The following is a 16,030-nucleotide window of genomic DNA, read 5'->3' as shown; positions in this document are numbered from 1 at the left end:
ACTCACAGACCAATTGCATGCTTTGTAAATCATCTCACATGATGCTACTTAACCAATCAGATCTGTGTATTCTGTAATAATTTCACGTGGAATGTTCTAAAAGAAAAGATCAGGAAGATTCAACAGTGTCTACCTTGCATTATGAACTCTCATTGATCCTTTATCTGACTGAGGTTTGTGCAAGTCAGATGACCCCAAGTCCCAGCCATGGCTTCAGAAGCCCAACTGTGCTGTGTATTGACAAATCCATGGCACTGTTCATGGTGTTGAAGTAGCAGACGGATTTGTAATTGCACTCTTTTCTTGGACTCCCGTGTTGGTGGTATTTATAGGAGAGTGATTTAAAACAAATGCTCCAGATGTGTTTTCTCAAAAGTGCCCGTGGCTTTTGCGATTACTGGACGAATCATAGCTGTAGAGGACTGTTTGTTTCCACATTCACCTCCTTCACCAACATCAGAGCGGCAGGAGGAGAAGGGTTAAATAGACCTCAACCACATTCTCTGGAAGTCTAAAGAAAGTTTTTATTTGTGAAAATCACAAACACCTCCTATGATATTGGTTTTCTTGCTAGCTACCCACTAGTTAATGTGTGGTTTTATATAGAGCGAGATAAGCTACTCACAGCAGATTATTTGTGATGGTTATACTGGAAGGGAGAGAGATTTTAATATAAAAATACTACATATATTTAGCATGTGATATATGATACATTAACACAGGGATTAGAGCTAGCAAAGTATTTTCTTGTTGTCTGTTAAAAGTTCTCTGGAACTCGAAAGTGACATTTATATATATTTAACACTTTAGTCAAAATCAAACCTCATGGACATAAACAAGAATTTTAATTCTGTTTTTTTCTGTGTGCTTTTAATGAGAATTATCGTCAAGATTGGACAGCTACAGCATACAAGATATGTCCTGTTATATACCACATACATTACACCAGTCCTGTTGATCCTGTACCGACTCTGACAGGTCAGAACATAAAGCGGAACGAACATATGACAAAAGTATAAATATATACTATCAGGATGTATACCTGTGGCTGTGTAAGCAACCACAAACAGATAACCTGAAAGCCAAAATGAAACATACACACTCACATCCAGTTCTCTTCAAGTACTTCACAATGATAGATGACACTGTTACAACACTTCCTCAGTACAACTGGAGGAAAGTGTCTGGACAACATCTCTGAGGTCAAGGGTCAAAGATTGTTATTATCATGGCTAACTTTGCCAAAATATGGATTTACATTGTGTTAGTGCTGATGAAGAGCGAAGACGAGGCTGAACCCTGCTGGAGCCGGCACAGACTGAGTGCGCTCCTTTATTGCACCTGTGCGTCACCATTTATAGGACAATACTGTGACTTTAAAGTTGTGTCTTACTTTGAAAGATGTCAGCCAGTATAAAAAATGTAAAATAAATGAAATCTAAAACTTAACTATTTGGCCTCTGAACCTCCTGACTTACAAAACAGGTTCCTACCGAGCTTAGAACAAAGACGAAGAACGAACAATTTGTACTGGCAAATGTCCTCCATCCATTTTGGTGGGATGACTAAAACATGAGATTTATGCCCTGACTTCACTCCGCTGATTATACTGACCCATGTTGTGTAACACCACTGTAATAAAACACGGTTCCTATGTTACATCAGAAACTACACAAACATCAAACTACTAATGGGTGGGAAAGAGAGACCTCATTTCTGATGCATATTCAAAACACACTGTACCTGATCTATTGGACAGATGTTTTTAATACATTTTTCAGCCTCATTCAGACCTAATACAGCATTCTCCAATAAGTCAATTTAATTTATAAAGCCAAATATCACAAATCACACCCTCTATCTATATACTCCTGGTTCACATAAGGGAAATTTTGCCCCCAAAAAACATGGAAAAACTGGAAGAATCCTATAGGAAGGAAATGTCTTCTAGGATTGTTGTTCCCAGCCTTTCCTTTTAGTTTAAAAAATATGTCATTTAGTCAGCGACCCCTTTTCTATCATTGAGTAAACTGACGACCCCTGACTAAATGACATATTTTATGGATATTTCATATATTATATTTAATGCATAACAATAACATTACGGAACAACTGATAAACTGTACAATTAACTGCAGGACGTTTGTGGAAAAGAAGCCATTCGGATGATGATTGGTCTCTTTTTTTGGCAAATTCTGAGTTTTGTTCTCCCTAATGCTTGCCCATTGTTAAGTTTATATTTGAAATTATATTCTAAACAGTTAAAATAACGTAGCTTTCTTAACAAAAATAAACGAAATGCTGAGATGTAGGCCCGTGGTATATTAGACGTGCTTGGATTTCAGATGGTTTACAGTAGTCTTGTCGGCAGGACAAATATGGAGAGCTCAGAGTCAGTGAGACTGATGGACAACAGTAATAGGTACAAGTCCTGAAGTAATCAAAGAATAAGCAACTAACTGAAAGCTATAGTGTGATCTGATATGGAGCCAGTGAAGGGAAGCTAAAATTGGTGTAATATGGTCACATTTTCTAGTTTCAGTTCAAATTATAGCTCCAGCATCCTGAACCATTGGAAGCACGTGGCAGGCCCAGCAAATACATGTAATACTTTTCTTTTCAAAGAACCAGTTTGAATTAATAATACTACAGAAAGAGATGATAGACTTTGTTGCAGTGCATCTTTTTAAATCCTCTCATAAAATGTAGGGCAAACAGGTGAAGGCTTCTAACTTGTCCTCGGCCAGCCTGCCACACAGGAGGCAGAGGATGATGTGATTTAGGATTTTAATCCAGAAAAAAAAAAAAAAAAAAATCATGGTTAGCAAGATGATTAGAGCTAAATTCTGCTCATGTTCATTGTAGGATTGTGCTTTTATTGCTTTCGGGTACATCGGTGAATATAACCACTGAGTGAATATGAAAAAAGAAAGTAGCTTTCTCTGGCTGTAGACAGCTTTCCATATATGACCTAAGAGCTTTGAATGACCTTAGACAGATGAATGATATAGTTTAAAGTTGTGTAGTGCCAGTATGATATCCCTTTTTGGTCTCCCGTCATACAGTGGAGTATACCTCTAAAATGTATAACAGGATTACTGTAGTTAATTCACATAATGTGCTGCTCCATCTTCCAGAACAAGCCAGGAAATCTTCATGTAAACATGGCATCCATCCACTGCGAACTGAGTCACATCCAGGGCACGGTGGAGCCTGCAAAATGAACAGAAACACAGGGGAAGAGCTGAAACGTGACGGAGGAATCACCGGAGCGGCACAAAAAAAGAGGGATAGTGTCTAGTGGGAGGGGAGAGAAAGAGAGGGAGAGAGAGGGTGTGAGAGAGAGACTTTGTGTAGGAGTGGAGACAGTGGCCTAGATGTGTGAAACGCCAGAGTTTGCGTTTTTGGTTCACTGGTTGACTATCAGGGGGCAACTCAATAGACCAAATGTAATGGGGAAGTTCTGAACCACACGCCTAAAGAGAACCTGTGAACCCCATCATTTGGCAGCTTTTAACTGATATGCACACTTATTGAACTTTTGTTTTTTGAGGCAAACATCCTCTGACCAATGTTTTTGGTGTCAGCTGCGCGCAGAGAGCGTGCGTGATCATGGGGATTATAGGTGGAACATGTAGACACTCACACAGAGACTAAATCAATTATTTTCTCGGACGGTCAGCGCGGCATTCCGCTTGACTGACAGCGATGGCCTTGGAGGCAGACATCGACAGAGGTTCATCAAGAAGTGCTCATGAAAAATATCCCCGGGCAGCGTTGGAGCGCAACGGCTACGTGAAGACATGTGTCACCCCGTTGTACCAGGACGCAGGGAGCCAGTCGTGGCTGAGACTCGCCGTGACATGGACTTGCCGAGGAGTGTCGTCTGCGGTCTGCGTTGCCTCCGTCTCCGTTATTCTCGCTCTGCTGCTCAGATTGGTCGACTGGGATGCAGGCAGCAGCAGCAGCGGCAGCAGCAGCAACGGAAATAGCAGCGGCTCCGACTCTCGTCTTCATTTCGCGGCGGACTGCGCTGTGGACCTGTTTTGTACTGCGTGTTACTGCGTCTCCCCCGTTTTTACACTCGTATGTGCCTTCTTCTGGGTCGGGCTGTATCTGATTCGCTGCGGGTTGCTCGTCCGCACCGCGGTTTTTTTGTTAGCGGTGTGCCACTTGGGCGAAGCCGCGGCGCAGTCCGTCCTGCGCGGCGCCGAGGAGCAGCTGCTGTCCCTCCCCGCCACCCTGATAGTCCTCGGCTGCCTGGGCAGCGGGGCTCTGCTGGTCGTCCGGTTGAGTCAGGGAGTGTCCATCCTCGTCTTCATTAGCGTCATCAGGGCCGTCTCCCTCGTCTCTCTGAGCAGAGTCCGGGCCAGCTGGAGACCCTACCTGGCCTACCTGCTGGGGCTGCTGGGGGTTTTGCTTGCGAGGTATGCTGACCGGCTCCTGCCGGCCCCAGGGACCAGCGGGACGGGGTGCTGTGGCTCTGTGACCGGGGCGAAGGAGGAGGACATCCCTGTCTTCAAAAGGAGACGGAGGTCCAGCTCCATAGCGGCCTCGGAAATGATGGCTCACAGTCAGAGCAACAGCAAGTCCCACCGCAGGACTTCGCTGCCCTGCATTCCGCGGGACCAGGTAAGACATGGCCAACTTTGGACGTCTGGACCAGATCATATAGAATGTTTTGTTATTGCTTATGACCTTTCAACTAGACCCCATAACGCCTTTTGGTATCCTCTCTCTTTTGCTGATGGCATGTGTTACAGCTTTACGCGCGTCTCCTTCATCACAGCGGACCAGCCGGGACAACACAGACTGTAATAACAAGCTTTATTATGATGATACAAATTATTTGTTTGCTCCATATGCCTTCATTTTCATTTTCTGAGAGCCATTGCCAGTGTAGTATTTTTTGTGTGTTGTGTTTTTGAACCTCCACATCGCGCAAACACTGCTGTTTACCTTCGCTCTGACACTGCTGTTAATTTGGTCATCATCATTGTGCTGTGCACTGTGTTTGTGCTGCTGATAAGCAAATGGATGGTACACTTAGCATGCCAAGTTACTGTGAGCATGTGTGTGTGTGTGTGTGTGTGTGTGTGTGTGTGTGTGCGCGCGCGCGCATGCATAGGCGTGAGGAGGTCACATCTAAATATTTTGAGAGCCTCTGTTTATCGTGGGTGCTGGCCAGTGGTGTGGTGCACGTGTTCCCAGACTTTACGGATGATGGAGCCAAATTTGATACAAGTGTGTCCTCACAAGAACCTCCTCTTGTGTTGTATGATTATTGCAGTGTGAGTTCCGAGTAACATCACTCTGTTAATTAAAATGAAACCTATAAGTAGCTCTGGACATGGAGATTAATGGACTTTTTCTGTGGAAATTTTGAGTCTAGGGAATAGGTGGATGAAGGTGTAGTAATAAGGGTAGATGTTTACAGTTTGGCCAATAATAATTAGTTGGATGTGGCCAAAAATCCATGAATGAGGTGGGTGTGCTCTGCCCTGAATACTGCTTCGATGAGCTTGAAGCACATCCCTGTTTGTTATCCAACTTGAACTGCTCATATCCCAAAATAGCACTGATTTCATACTTTCTTAAATTTTGTTGGGTTGTTTTTCATTGAAAAACGATTATTTTGGGCATTTAATTGTGAGACTGTTTAGGATTGTTTTCTAGAATCAGCAGGACAACATCTGGCAAGTGTAAAGATGTGTAGGTAACACTACATGCATCTGATTTACTCTAGGTTGTGGACTGGCATACCATCATATATCTATCTTTGTATTCATGCATTCTGGTTGCTTTTGCAGCCTCGCAGATAACAGCCACACTGAAAAAAAAAACCCCAAATAATTTCCTTTACTTGAATGGTTTTATATTTTTGGTTCAGCCATAGTTTGAAGTTGTTTGTAAAATACGTATATATTACCTTTTTGCACACAGGCAATGTTAACTTAATTTACACAATTTACAAATAGTATTTTCCTGTATCTATAAATACTACACATATTTATTTTGTCTGTACAGTCTATGGTGTTTAACTTAACCTCAACAATGAGCCTCTAGTGACTACTTTGCAATTATAAGTTATCAAATGAAGCTCCATGACTTGACTGAGAGCACCTTTCAGATGTGGCCTGCAGGATTATACTTACACCCATATCAAATTGTGTATTTTGTGCTTGTATCATATTTATAATCACTGAAGAACAGTAAGACATTGCCATGGAATAAGCTTGAAGAGATGGAAAAAATAAAATTCTGTCATAATACTCTACTTGATAACACAAATGTGTGGAGGGAAACCTAAGACTGTAAATGCATTGTAAAAATTAGAAAAAGGATGGAAAACATTAATCATCTTGTAAGCCCAGCCCAGCAAGTGCTACTAAATTTGTGTGCTGACAAAGAGCGTCTATATCACTCACCCGCTCACTCACTTTTGCATATTATGAAAATATGTCCGATCATATTTGGATATGTTGTTATTTTCGTCCTCCCGTTGAAACAAGTGATGCTTCCACTGACCATCCTTTCATACCCATGAATGCCTCCTGCAGTCTTTGCTCCTCGTTGTGCTTATGCCCTTTAGTGACAAACTGAGATACACACCAATAGGTTTTGGGGGAATAAACAAGAGAGAGATGGTGATCCATGTACAGTGGGGATTCACAGTGATCATCCTGAGTGGGTGAGCTTGTGTCGTACTCACCCATGTATGACTTACCTAAAGAAGCAGCGTAATCCTGACTGATTACACTGGTCTTTTTCCTCTGTTGGAAACTTTGCCCTGATATCATTTATAGATTTTGGAGACTAGAGAGGGGACAAAAAAATGTGACTGAGAAAGAAAAGCTTAATAGCAGTAAATAGATGGCTCATCCCCTGCTTTTGATTTGTGCTGTAGTTGAAGTTGACAGGGCAAATGATGAGGGGTATATACACCTCAAAGTGGGACGTGCAGGTACTTAGTGTGCCAGCATACTAGCCATCACACTTTATAGTTGCTTTAAAGTTGCTTTAAAACCTTGTCATTTTCCTGGATTTTTCAAAATCAGACGAGATTTATTGCATTTAGATTTTTTTTATTATTTGTTTATAAAATGTGGTGTTCTCATGCTTTTAATAATCCAAACCTGATACATTTCCTGTTTTTCTAAAAGAAAATTCTAGTGCTGGTGTTGCTGATGACAAAACACTATTCTTAAGTGGCCATAAACTGGATTATAGCAATAGCCATAGATTTAGACTTTTATGAGGAAGCCTAAAAGTTAGTGTTTTCGTACAAACTAGTACAACCTCAGGTACAATCCTGAGGTTGTACTAGTTTGTACGCAGTCTGTGTGGCTGATGGTGAGTCACCACTGGAACATTTCACAACGCATCAAGTACACCTTTCAGAGTTCCCTGATATTGAATCACACATATTGTCCCATCTCCCTCATTTCATTCTCTCATTTGGAAGCTGGAGCTGGTCCCACATCAGCTGTCTGACTCTTGATGCTTGGTTGTTCATTGCTAATTGGTATCCAGGGAACGCTGAGTTAGTGGACTATCTGTACTATTAGAACAGGTCCATTACCCGTTCTACCCCGTCATGTCTGGGACAGGACTGATGACAAATTGAACTTTGAAACTTAAAAAAACCTCACAATTGACCAGATGCTGAGGACAGCGTGTCCTCCTGTGGCCTGTCCCTGCTGTCTGTAGGACCAGGGATAGGAACATGGGGATTGATATAGGGCACAGAAAGAGAGAAAGTGAAACAGATGGATTGCACTTTGGCTTTCAAAGTAGTTGAAGAAAATACCAAAATGGGATCATTTACTAAATTACTGATTCGTTGTATGTATTTTTTGTGGCCACTTGACAAATGAAAGTTCAATGCAAATCCTGTCCTTTAAGCTCCTTTATGGTCTTTCGAAGATTTGACTTTATTAGGTTTTGTCTCTCTGATGGTGCTGAGCATTTAATTAGTCCACGGGTCTAAAATCCAGTAATCTGAATTTTAGGCCTTAAATGTCTTCAGTATGATCTTGACAGAGGTTATACAAAATGCACTTGCCACTGGATGTCGCACTAGAGAACCAGCATCTCAGACCAAAACAATGGGACTGAAATAAAATAAAACCCACCGAAACCATCTTTTTTTTCTTTCCACAGTCTTTCCAACAATTACCAACCTCTTAAATCAGCGGTTAGATGTAAAATATCTGTGAAAAGGGCTTCAATGGTCGCAACGTAACGTTAATTATTGGGGACAAATGTCCCAGTCAAGTATAAACCGGTATATATATATATTAATGGTCCTCAGAAGTTTACATAATTAGATGAAAAATTTGTACCATGTACATTACTTTTTGCAAGTTATATTCCATAAAGCGTAATGCAATTCTTCGCCTTAACTAAGTGTGTAAAATAAAGTTATGCAGTCAGTGACAATGCAAAATGATGATGATTCATTCATGTAAAAAACTTTACAACTTGCTTTAAAGTACGCTACTGAGTGGTAATTATGAAGGGAACGGTGAATGAGAAATATAGGAAATATTAGCCCTATATGAGATCATGACCCACAAGGATGAGAAAGTAAGACATGCTGCCATAATTATACAATATTTTAAGAACACATTTCACATCTCCTGATGAATCTTACTGCTTCTGCATGTTGTCAGACTGAAATGATTGTACCTTTGGATGAACACACTTTATTTATGACTAGGGCCCATGTGTCAGTTGGCTTGTTATAGAACAGACATTTATAGACATTTAACAAATTAGTCAAATCTGTTCTAATACTCAGGTATTCTTTATTTTACCCTCTCCTTCCTTCTCTCCTAAAGTTTCTCTTTCTCTGACACAAATATACAAACACACACAGTTTGTAGGTACAGTTTATCCATACTGTAGATAATGAAGCTCTCCAGAGTGCAGTTGTACATGAGAAAAGCGGGGGTTTTCATCAAGCGTTGGTTGTGCAGTATTTATGAAGCAGGCTGGTGCAGCCTGCCAAGCCAGAGGCAAGACAGGCACTCTGCTGAACTGGAAGCTGGGAAGTAGCATCGGCTCCGTGGCTTTATTTCTGTGTTTTCTTTTTCTTTTTATGGTGAATGGGATTTATTATTTTGCTGTTGTACTGCTAGGTCGAATGGATGACCTTATGTTACGTGATGCAATGTTGAGTCTAAATATTGGAGGATTTTGACATGAATTTTACTCCATTATGATCTTCCTGCTAGCTCCACACAGAGGCCTTGTGTTTTGACAGAAGTTGTTTGTGTTTTAGCCAGGGTCTCAGTGGGATGGGGATTTTGGGGGGAAAGGCCTCTGCTAGTGGTTTTTGGGTCACATGCGATTGAAAAGCGTTTGCTGTGTACAAGATAACGGCTGCCATAAATAGAATGTCTAAAGAAAGCAGCAATATTTCCAAGTGTTTTGTTTTTTAATGTTTCATCAGACGGTTTTCTTTCCCTCTCTATTACACAGTCATAATAATTCATTACAGAAATGTTAGCATTCAGTCACTTGTTTCATCCAAGGCTATCAAGGTTATGATAAGCAGCACTACACTGTAAACAAGTCAAAGTACAACACCTATACCTCTTTGGTAAAAATGGTGATCTAAAAAAATAGAGGTCAGACTTTGAATAAGGCTACACTGTGTTGCATAACATGTGCATCATTTCATCATCATATACAGTATCTGCATGAAATAGACGGGGGGAGACACATTTTAAAGCAGAGATTTAAAGCAGATCTATTTGAGGGAAGGCCCACATTCTCTCATTGACGCAAATACAGTTCCAGGGAGATGTGCAACCTGTTCCGGTTGCCAGAGCTATCTGACTTTGTGTGGCATCGAGGTCTTATTATACTTATATTATATTAGATAATGGAGGTTTAAACAACCCCTTTAACCACAGAGAATGTGGACATTGGACCTGGCATTACGTTCTACACATCTGTGCTTAGTAACTATAACAGGGTTATAGATATACACTGTGATTAGGCAAATAAACAATGGTTAAAGCATGGTTGATGTAAGGCAACTAAATGTATTTCTTGCAGACAAAACCTTTTCACAAGGAAGACGCCTAAAAGAGCAACAATGTCCCAGATACTAAGAACTGATATATATCAGTGCCTCACCACTCATGGAAGTAATGTTGGCACTTGCATAACTAGTCAAACTTGTGCTAACTAAGAAACCAATCATTAAAAGACCTTAAAGGTTTTATTGTGTCTCCATAGAATGCGTGATCTATGGTCTAATATCTTGCCATTTTTCACTTACCCCGATACATCAACTGCAGCTGCATTGTTGCCATAATCTCCCATTGTGAGACCATATAAATAGATAGAAAATGGCCAGACCTGGGTGCCCGGTTAGCTCAGTGGGTAGAGCTGGCGACCCATGTACTGGGGCTCAGTCCTTGCTGCAGCGGCCCAGAGTTCAAATCCGACCTGCGGCCCTTTCCTGCGTGTCATCCCCTCTCTCTGACCCCCCTTCCTGTCTGTCTTCAGCTGTCACTATAATAAAGGAAATAAAAGCCCCAAGAAATATACTTAAAAAGAAAATGACCACACCTGTGCCTTATTTTTTAAGGTTATACATGCTGTCACATTTCCCCACTGTATATCTAAACAATGTACTTGAAATGTAGCAAGCACCATTTCATCTGCTGGACTGTAAGTTGCTCACCAACAGTGAGCGGAAACACAGTAAGAGTGAGTTTTAGAGGAGTTTTATTCTCATGGAATTGAAATAGAGCATGAATGCATGCACATGTCATACGAACAGCACAATACATCCTCATCCTCATCTGCATGTTGTATTCATCATGCATCAAAGGTGCGGAAGGGACACATGCTTCTGAGAGGTAGGGATGGAGATATTTTACATATATATCTTTGTATTGTAGTCACATATTTATATATATATGTATGTATGCGTATATGCAGTTCAGCTGGCAACTAAACTTATCCTGTATATATTTCATGTAGCCTTGAGATTGACTAAAGGATAATCAGGTATAGCTGAGATGGATATATTATGTATACAGCCCTCTATTGATGGCTTGGAACTTATAACATTCTCTTACTCAGTATATAATAATAATAATAATAATAATAATAATAATAATAAGGATGATACTTTCATCCGAAATACATGTCAATTAATTCTAGATAAAGCTCTCGATATTAATTTCTCAGTAAAAAAGACAGATGAATGCAAATTCAATCAGGGGAAAGGCTCCAGTGCGTATCAAATATCAACTGCTCTACTCCCTAAGGACTCTTGATTGTTCATTGCTAGAAGAATGGGAGTGAATAAAACGTGAGATAGATAAAGTCAGACTTCAAAGATTAGTGTTGAGCCGAGAAAAAGAGGGAAAGGAGTGAAATGAGATGTGCAGAAATGGTTAGAAAGTGGGAATTTAGTAGCCAGGCTTGTGTTGAGGTGCAACTGTAGCTTTGTTGAATGGCTCATTTAATTCAAAAGAAACACTGAGAAAAACAAGAAAGGTAGACAGACGCTGAAGGTAGTGAAACAGAGGAGGAAGGATGGGTTGAAAAAAGAAGTGATTGAGAGAAAAGAACACACTGGCATTAGCACAGGCTGCATCCAGCCCCGAGCAGCCGTCAAATAGCCAAATGTGCGTGAGTGAGTGTGTGAGAGCAAGAGAGAGAAAGAGAGAGAGAGAGAGAGAGGAGGAGAAGGAGGGGGGGGGGCGCCAAAGTAGCTTCAGGGGACCTAATGCAGGAGCCACTGCGTGAGAGAGGAGCAGGGAGGGAGTGAGAGGAGGGAAAAGAGAGAGTGTTGAAAGATTTGCTGGGGAGGGTGAGGAAAAGAGGGGGAGTGAGAGGAGGTTTGCTGCCAAGCACAGCAGAAGTGTTGATGGTAAAAGGACAACTATCTGGTCCCTGTGTTCAAACTCTAAACACACCATCGCTCTCACATGGACTCGCAGACACACTGCTGAGGCAGGTTCGCGTCGATCGCATATGGTTTGTGCGACAGATATTGCATGTGTGTGTTTTTGTGTGTTTGTTTCCACGTAATGTGAATATGGCTCTATGCCATATGCTCCCACTGAGAGAGGAGAGGGGCGGGGAAAGAGAGCAAGAGCAAAAAAAATAAAATGTGTGTAGCCTCCACAGCTTGCTTCTGAAAAGCAGCAGCAAATAATTTTAACCTGGCCTGGCCACTGTACTGTATACACGTGCTTACACACAGCGCACACACACACACACACACACACACACACACACACACACACACACACACACACACACACACACATACATATACATATACAGTGGCTTCCCTGCTGGCTATCCAAATGAGGTTTGGTGGCCCTGGACAAGGATTGCCTTGTTACTGGATTCAATGGTGTGTTTTAGCTCCAAAATATGCTTGGTGAGAGGTGAGGGAAAGGGGGGTGGGGGGGTGCTGGTTGGTCTGGGCAGGGGGAAGCATCGACAAGCAGAATCTAGATCTGTCCATACGTCGTCTGTCTACTTTTCTCTCGCACTACAGTAAACACTCTCACCCATGTAGCAGACAGTCAGCAGGTGAGATTTATAAACAGTTCTGCTCACCAAAATTCGCACAGCAAAACGAAGCATTCCTATGTTTTACCTTTTATTTTACTCTATGGACACAGAGCACAGATAGTTTGGAAACCCTAGAATCAGTCAGGAGATGAGAGGGAAGATTTTCAAACTGTATTTATGCGGGAATGGTTTACTCTTATGGGTGTTTCACAGCTATGCCCCTGATTTGAGGACTTATTTAACACCTACTGGGGGCTACCAGTCTTTTTATAATTATCAGCAAATCCCATGAAAAGACAAAAAACAACAAATAATTCATCTTGTTAACAAGCAATATCAACCATATTCAGGCCTCAGTGCCATTATCATGGAAAAACTATTAAGAACACATAAAGAGCCATGGTGTTGTACTGGGTGACATTTTCCTCTTTATTATCAACACAGAAAGTACAATTTACTAGGAATGTACCACCCACATGCCAGTGGAGGTCTATGTTATGGAAGAAGCTATATCAGACTGTGGCTATAGAGACTTGTTAGCACGATACATTCATTATTTGTTTTTGGTATTTTTGGGAGATTTGTTAAAGATAAAGCAGAGGGGAGGACATGTCTTATTCAGTAATCTCACACAGTGAAACCATTTTGGGGGGACATTTTTAAGAGTCTTCATTTAAATGTAGAACCAATTAAAAATTCTGCCTTTGGCCTTTATCACGCTGCGGTCTATGACGACAGTTTCTCCAAACCATCCAAATGTTTCTCTGCATAGATAAATTAGATCATTTATTCACAACACGTTAGCGCCCCCACCTTATTTGAAAAATGTAAGCAGCATTATTTAAATTTCTGTAAACTTTAGGACACTAGTGAGTTTAACCTGTGACTCTGTTAGTTGAAAAACCCATACGACTGAAACTAGGATGACGTGCCCGAGACTGGACTTGTGTGCTACATCTCTGGCACCAATAAGTGTAAAGCTGGGAAATGTGACTAGGGGTGAATGGAGCTACAATTCATGAGATTGTGAAGACTCCTGAAAACAATACAGAGCTGATATGACACACGTGTCTGCTGGATGTGTAAATAGGCAACTGTTTGCTCACGTTTGCCAAATCAACTTCATATGGTGATGCTATGCTAGTGTTGTTTTTACAGCTTGCTGTGATGTCCGCAAGTGGCAAAAAAATATATCACTAAAGGTTTAATGAAAATACTCTTTCAGAACACATCTTCTCCGAGCATCTCATGTCATCATAGACATGATTGTGTATTTAAAATGGTCCATTCAAGAGATTATGCCAAACTTTAAGATGATTTGAGGTCTTTGCAGTAATCTCTTAAAAAGATAATTTCCCTCACTGTGTCTTGTGTTAGTAATAAATAGTGAATTTGTGTAGTTTATTCTGTACGTACTGCACTTGAAACGCCCTCTATTGGCAAATTCAAGCCAAACCTCTTTCCTTTACTAGACCCTATTTAGCTTGTATCCTGCACGGCTAATGATGTGTGTATAACAAACATTGCATAAAGACACGTGCAGACACAAACTGTACACAAACACATGCACATACACACTTAGCTAGGCCTTGGTGAAGCACCCAGATGTGCCGTGTCCTCATAAAGCAGGACCTCTGTTCAGATTGAGTTCAAGTGTCATTGTGAGTTAGATCACTGATTCCCCCCACACACACACATATACACATATATCCAGACTCACATACAACACATGTTGTCAGCTGTCAGCCTCATACGTATGTATGTTTGTCACAAATGTTGCAATACAAACAGCTCAGTTTCCTCAGTTGCTTCTTAATACACCGCTTCCAGGGAAAAAAACTATCTTTTCCTCCAACTCTCTCTCTCTCTACATCATATATTGTACAGAGGGCAAAAAAATATTTTTTTTGTGATGAATACAAATCACTGCTTTCATCGCAGCATTCACTAGATCTATGCATCATTGAGCACATGCTCAAATACAGGTGTGTGTGTGTGTGTGTGCTTCCTAGTAGTTTATGCTCGGTCAACAGTCCGTCCACAGTGTGTTTGTCTTGGACGCCTCCAGCCCGCCTGTAGATTACCCAATCAGATAATCAAGGGTATAATTGCATCACATGCATCTGGGAGTGTTTTTCCCTTCCATTATCCCTCATAATGCACACATACACGTCACACACACACACACACACATGCTGCAGACACACATTGATGACGTACATACAGCCGCTAATTACCAGAGGTTGTCTGTGCTGAGAGACAGTTCACTCTCATCTGGATATAAAAACTTGAAAGCTGCGTCTTTACATGCTGCACTCTGTTTTGACAGGGCGTCACTGAGAGAAAATCTGGCATACCTGCTCCTTTGAAACTGTGCCTAAAGTTCTTATAATGATGGGGAAATGGACCGTGAAATGATGGATAGGAGAATACAATGTTACTTTGCCTCTGATGTTTAAAATAACTCGCTAGGGATATTTTGGTATGAAATGGGCCCTATTTTCTAAGGTGATCCAATGGACATTTTCAACATTTGTTCCTTTACTCTAAGATATTTACTACTGTAGTTGGACCCATGCTAATATTAATTACTATAATTATTATACAATAATGTAATGCCATTTTGTGATGTAATGTAATTAGCTTAGTAGTGTAGTTTGGTCAAAAATTTTTTTTAATAACTTCTCATTTCATATAGGGAAAGAAGGGCCAAATCTTGATGGCAGGTCTTTTAATACTAACACAGGCATAGGTAGTAAATAAAATAAATAATTAAATGTTTGATGTCGTTGCACAGATACGCATAAAACACTTTGGGGTTTTTTTGTTCCCATGCATTTTACACACCACTGCAGTACTTCACTTCAAAGGGCAGATATCTTGCTTCACTGTTCCAGATTGACACGATTTTCCACCCGAATCTGGTTTCTTCTTATCAAATCCTAAACGTTTACATTGAGGGGCAGACCTTTTCTTGCACGCTAGGTTGCTACAAACCCCAAAATGTAACTTATTCTGGGATGCAACTGTTTTTGAAAGCATGACATCTGAAATTCAGAGCAAAGCTATGTAGCAATTCAATAAGCCTACATCATAAGTCCCTATATGGTCCAAATTAGGATCCATCTGATCTCATGTCTTGAAATGAAAAGGAAGTGTCTTTTTAAGGGGACACGCAAACTAAATAATAATTTACATGGTCCAAACCTGTAAATGAATAGCATTTCCTGAGGATATCTTGTGTCAGTAGGAATGTACACAGCTGAATACATTAGTAACCTCAAATGTTACTTAGTTTATATTTGAATATGAACTTGCTTTAAGCTTTGAAGGGTATTCAAATGATGCGTGAAATACAGGCATGTAAAAACTTTGGTGCATTATTTTATAGTCACAAGTCGCAGTACACACTGTAGGCTGGGGAAACGCTTTGGTGACTCTTGATGAAATAGAAAACTGAGATGATATGAAA

At 40.8% G+C, this 16,030-nt stretch overlaps 1 protein-coding gene across 4 annotated transcripts in view; it reads left to right on the top strand.

Annotated features, from left to right (window-relative positions):
* Positions 1 to 3,531: 3,531 nt before the first annotated feature.
* The window catches only part of LOC127362714 (cGMP-inhibited 3',5'-cyclic phosphodiesterase 3A-like), a 52,375-nt gene continuing 39,876 nt past the window's right edge, over positions 3,532 to 16,030 (top strand). For 2 of the 4 annotated variants that reach the window (XM_051398795.1, XM_051398794.1), the window contains exons 1-2: positions 3,918 to 4,632; positions 4,764 to 4,814. In XM_051398795.1, coding sequence (XP_051254755.1) covers positions 4,561 to 4,632; positions 4,764 to 4,814 — 123 coding nt within the window. In that variant the 5' untranslated portion in view covers positions 3,918 to 4,560. Of the gene's footprint in view, positions 4,633 to 4,763; positions 4,815 to 16,030 lie in introns of all 4 variants that reach the window. The other 2 variants (XM_051398793.1, XM_051398792.1) reach the window with 1 other exon arrangement.

This window comes from Dicentrarchus labrax, unplaced genomic scaffold (assembly GCF_905237075.1).
Source record: "Dicentrarchus labrax unplaced genomic scaffold, dlabrax2021, whole genome shotgun sequence".
Lineage (NCBI taxonomy): Eukaryota > Metazoa > Chordata > Actinopteri > Moronidae > Dicentrarchus > Dicentrarchus labrax.
This window is presented reverse-complemented; position numbering and strand designations above follow the sequence as displayed.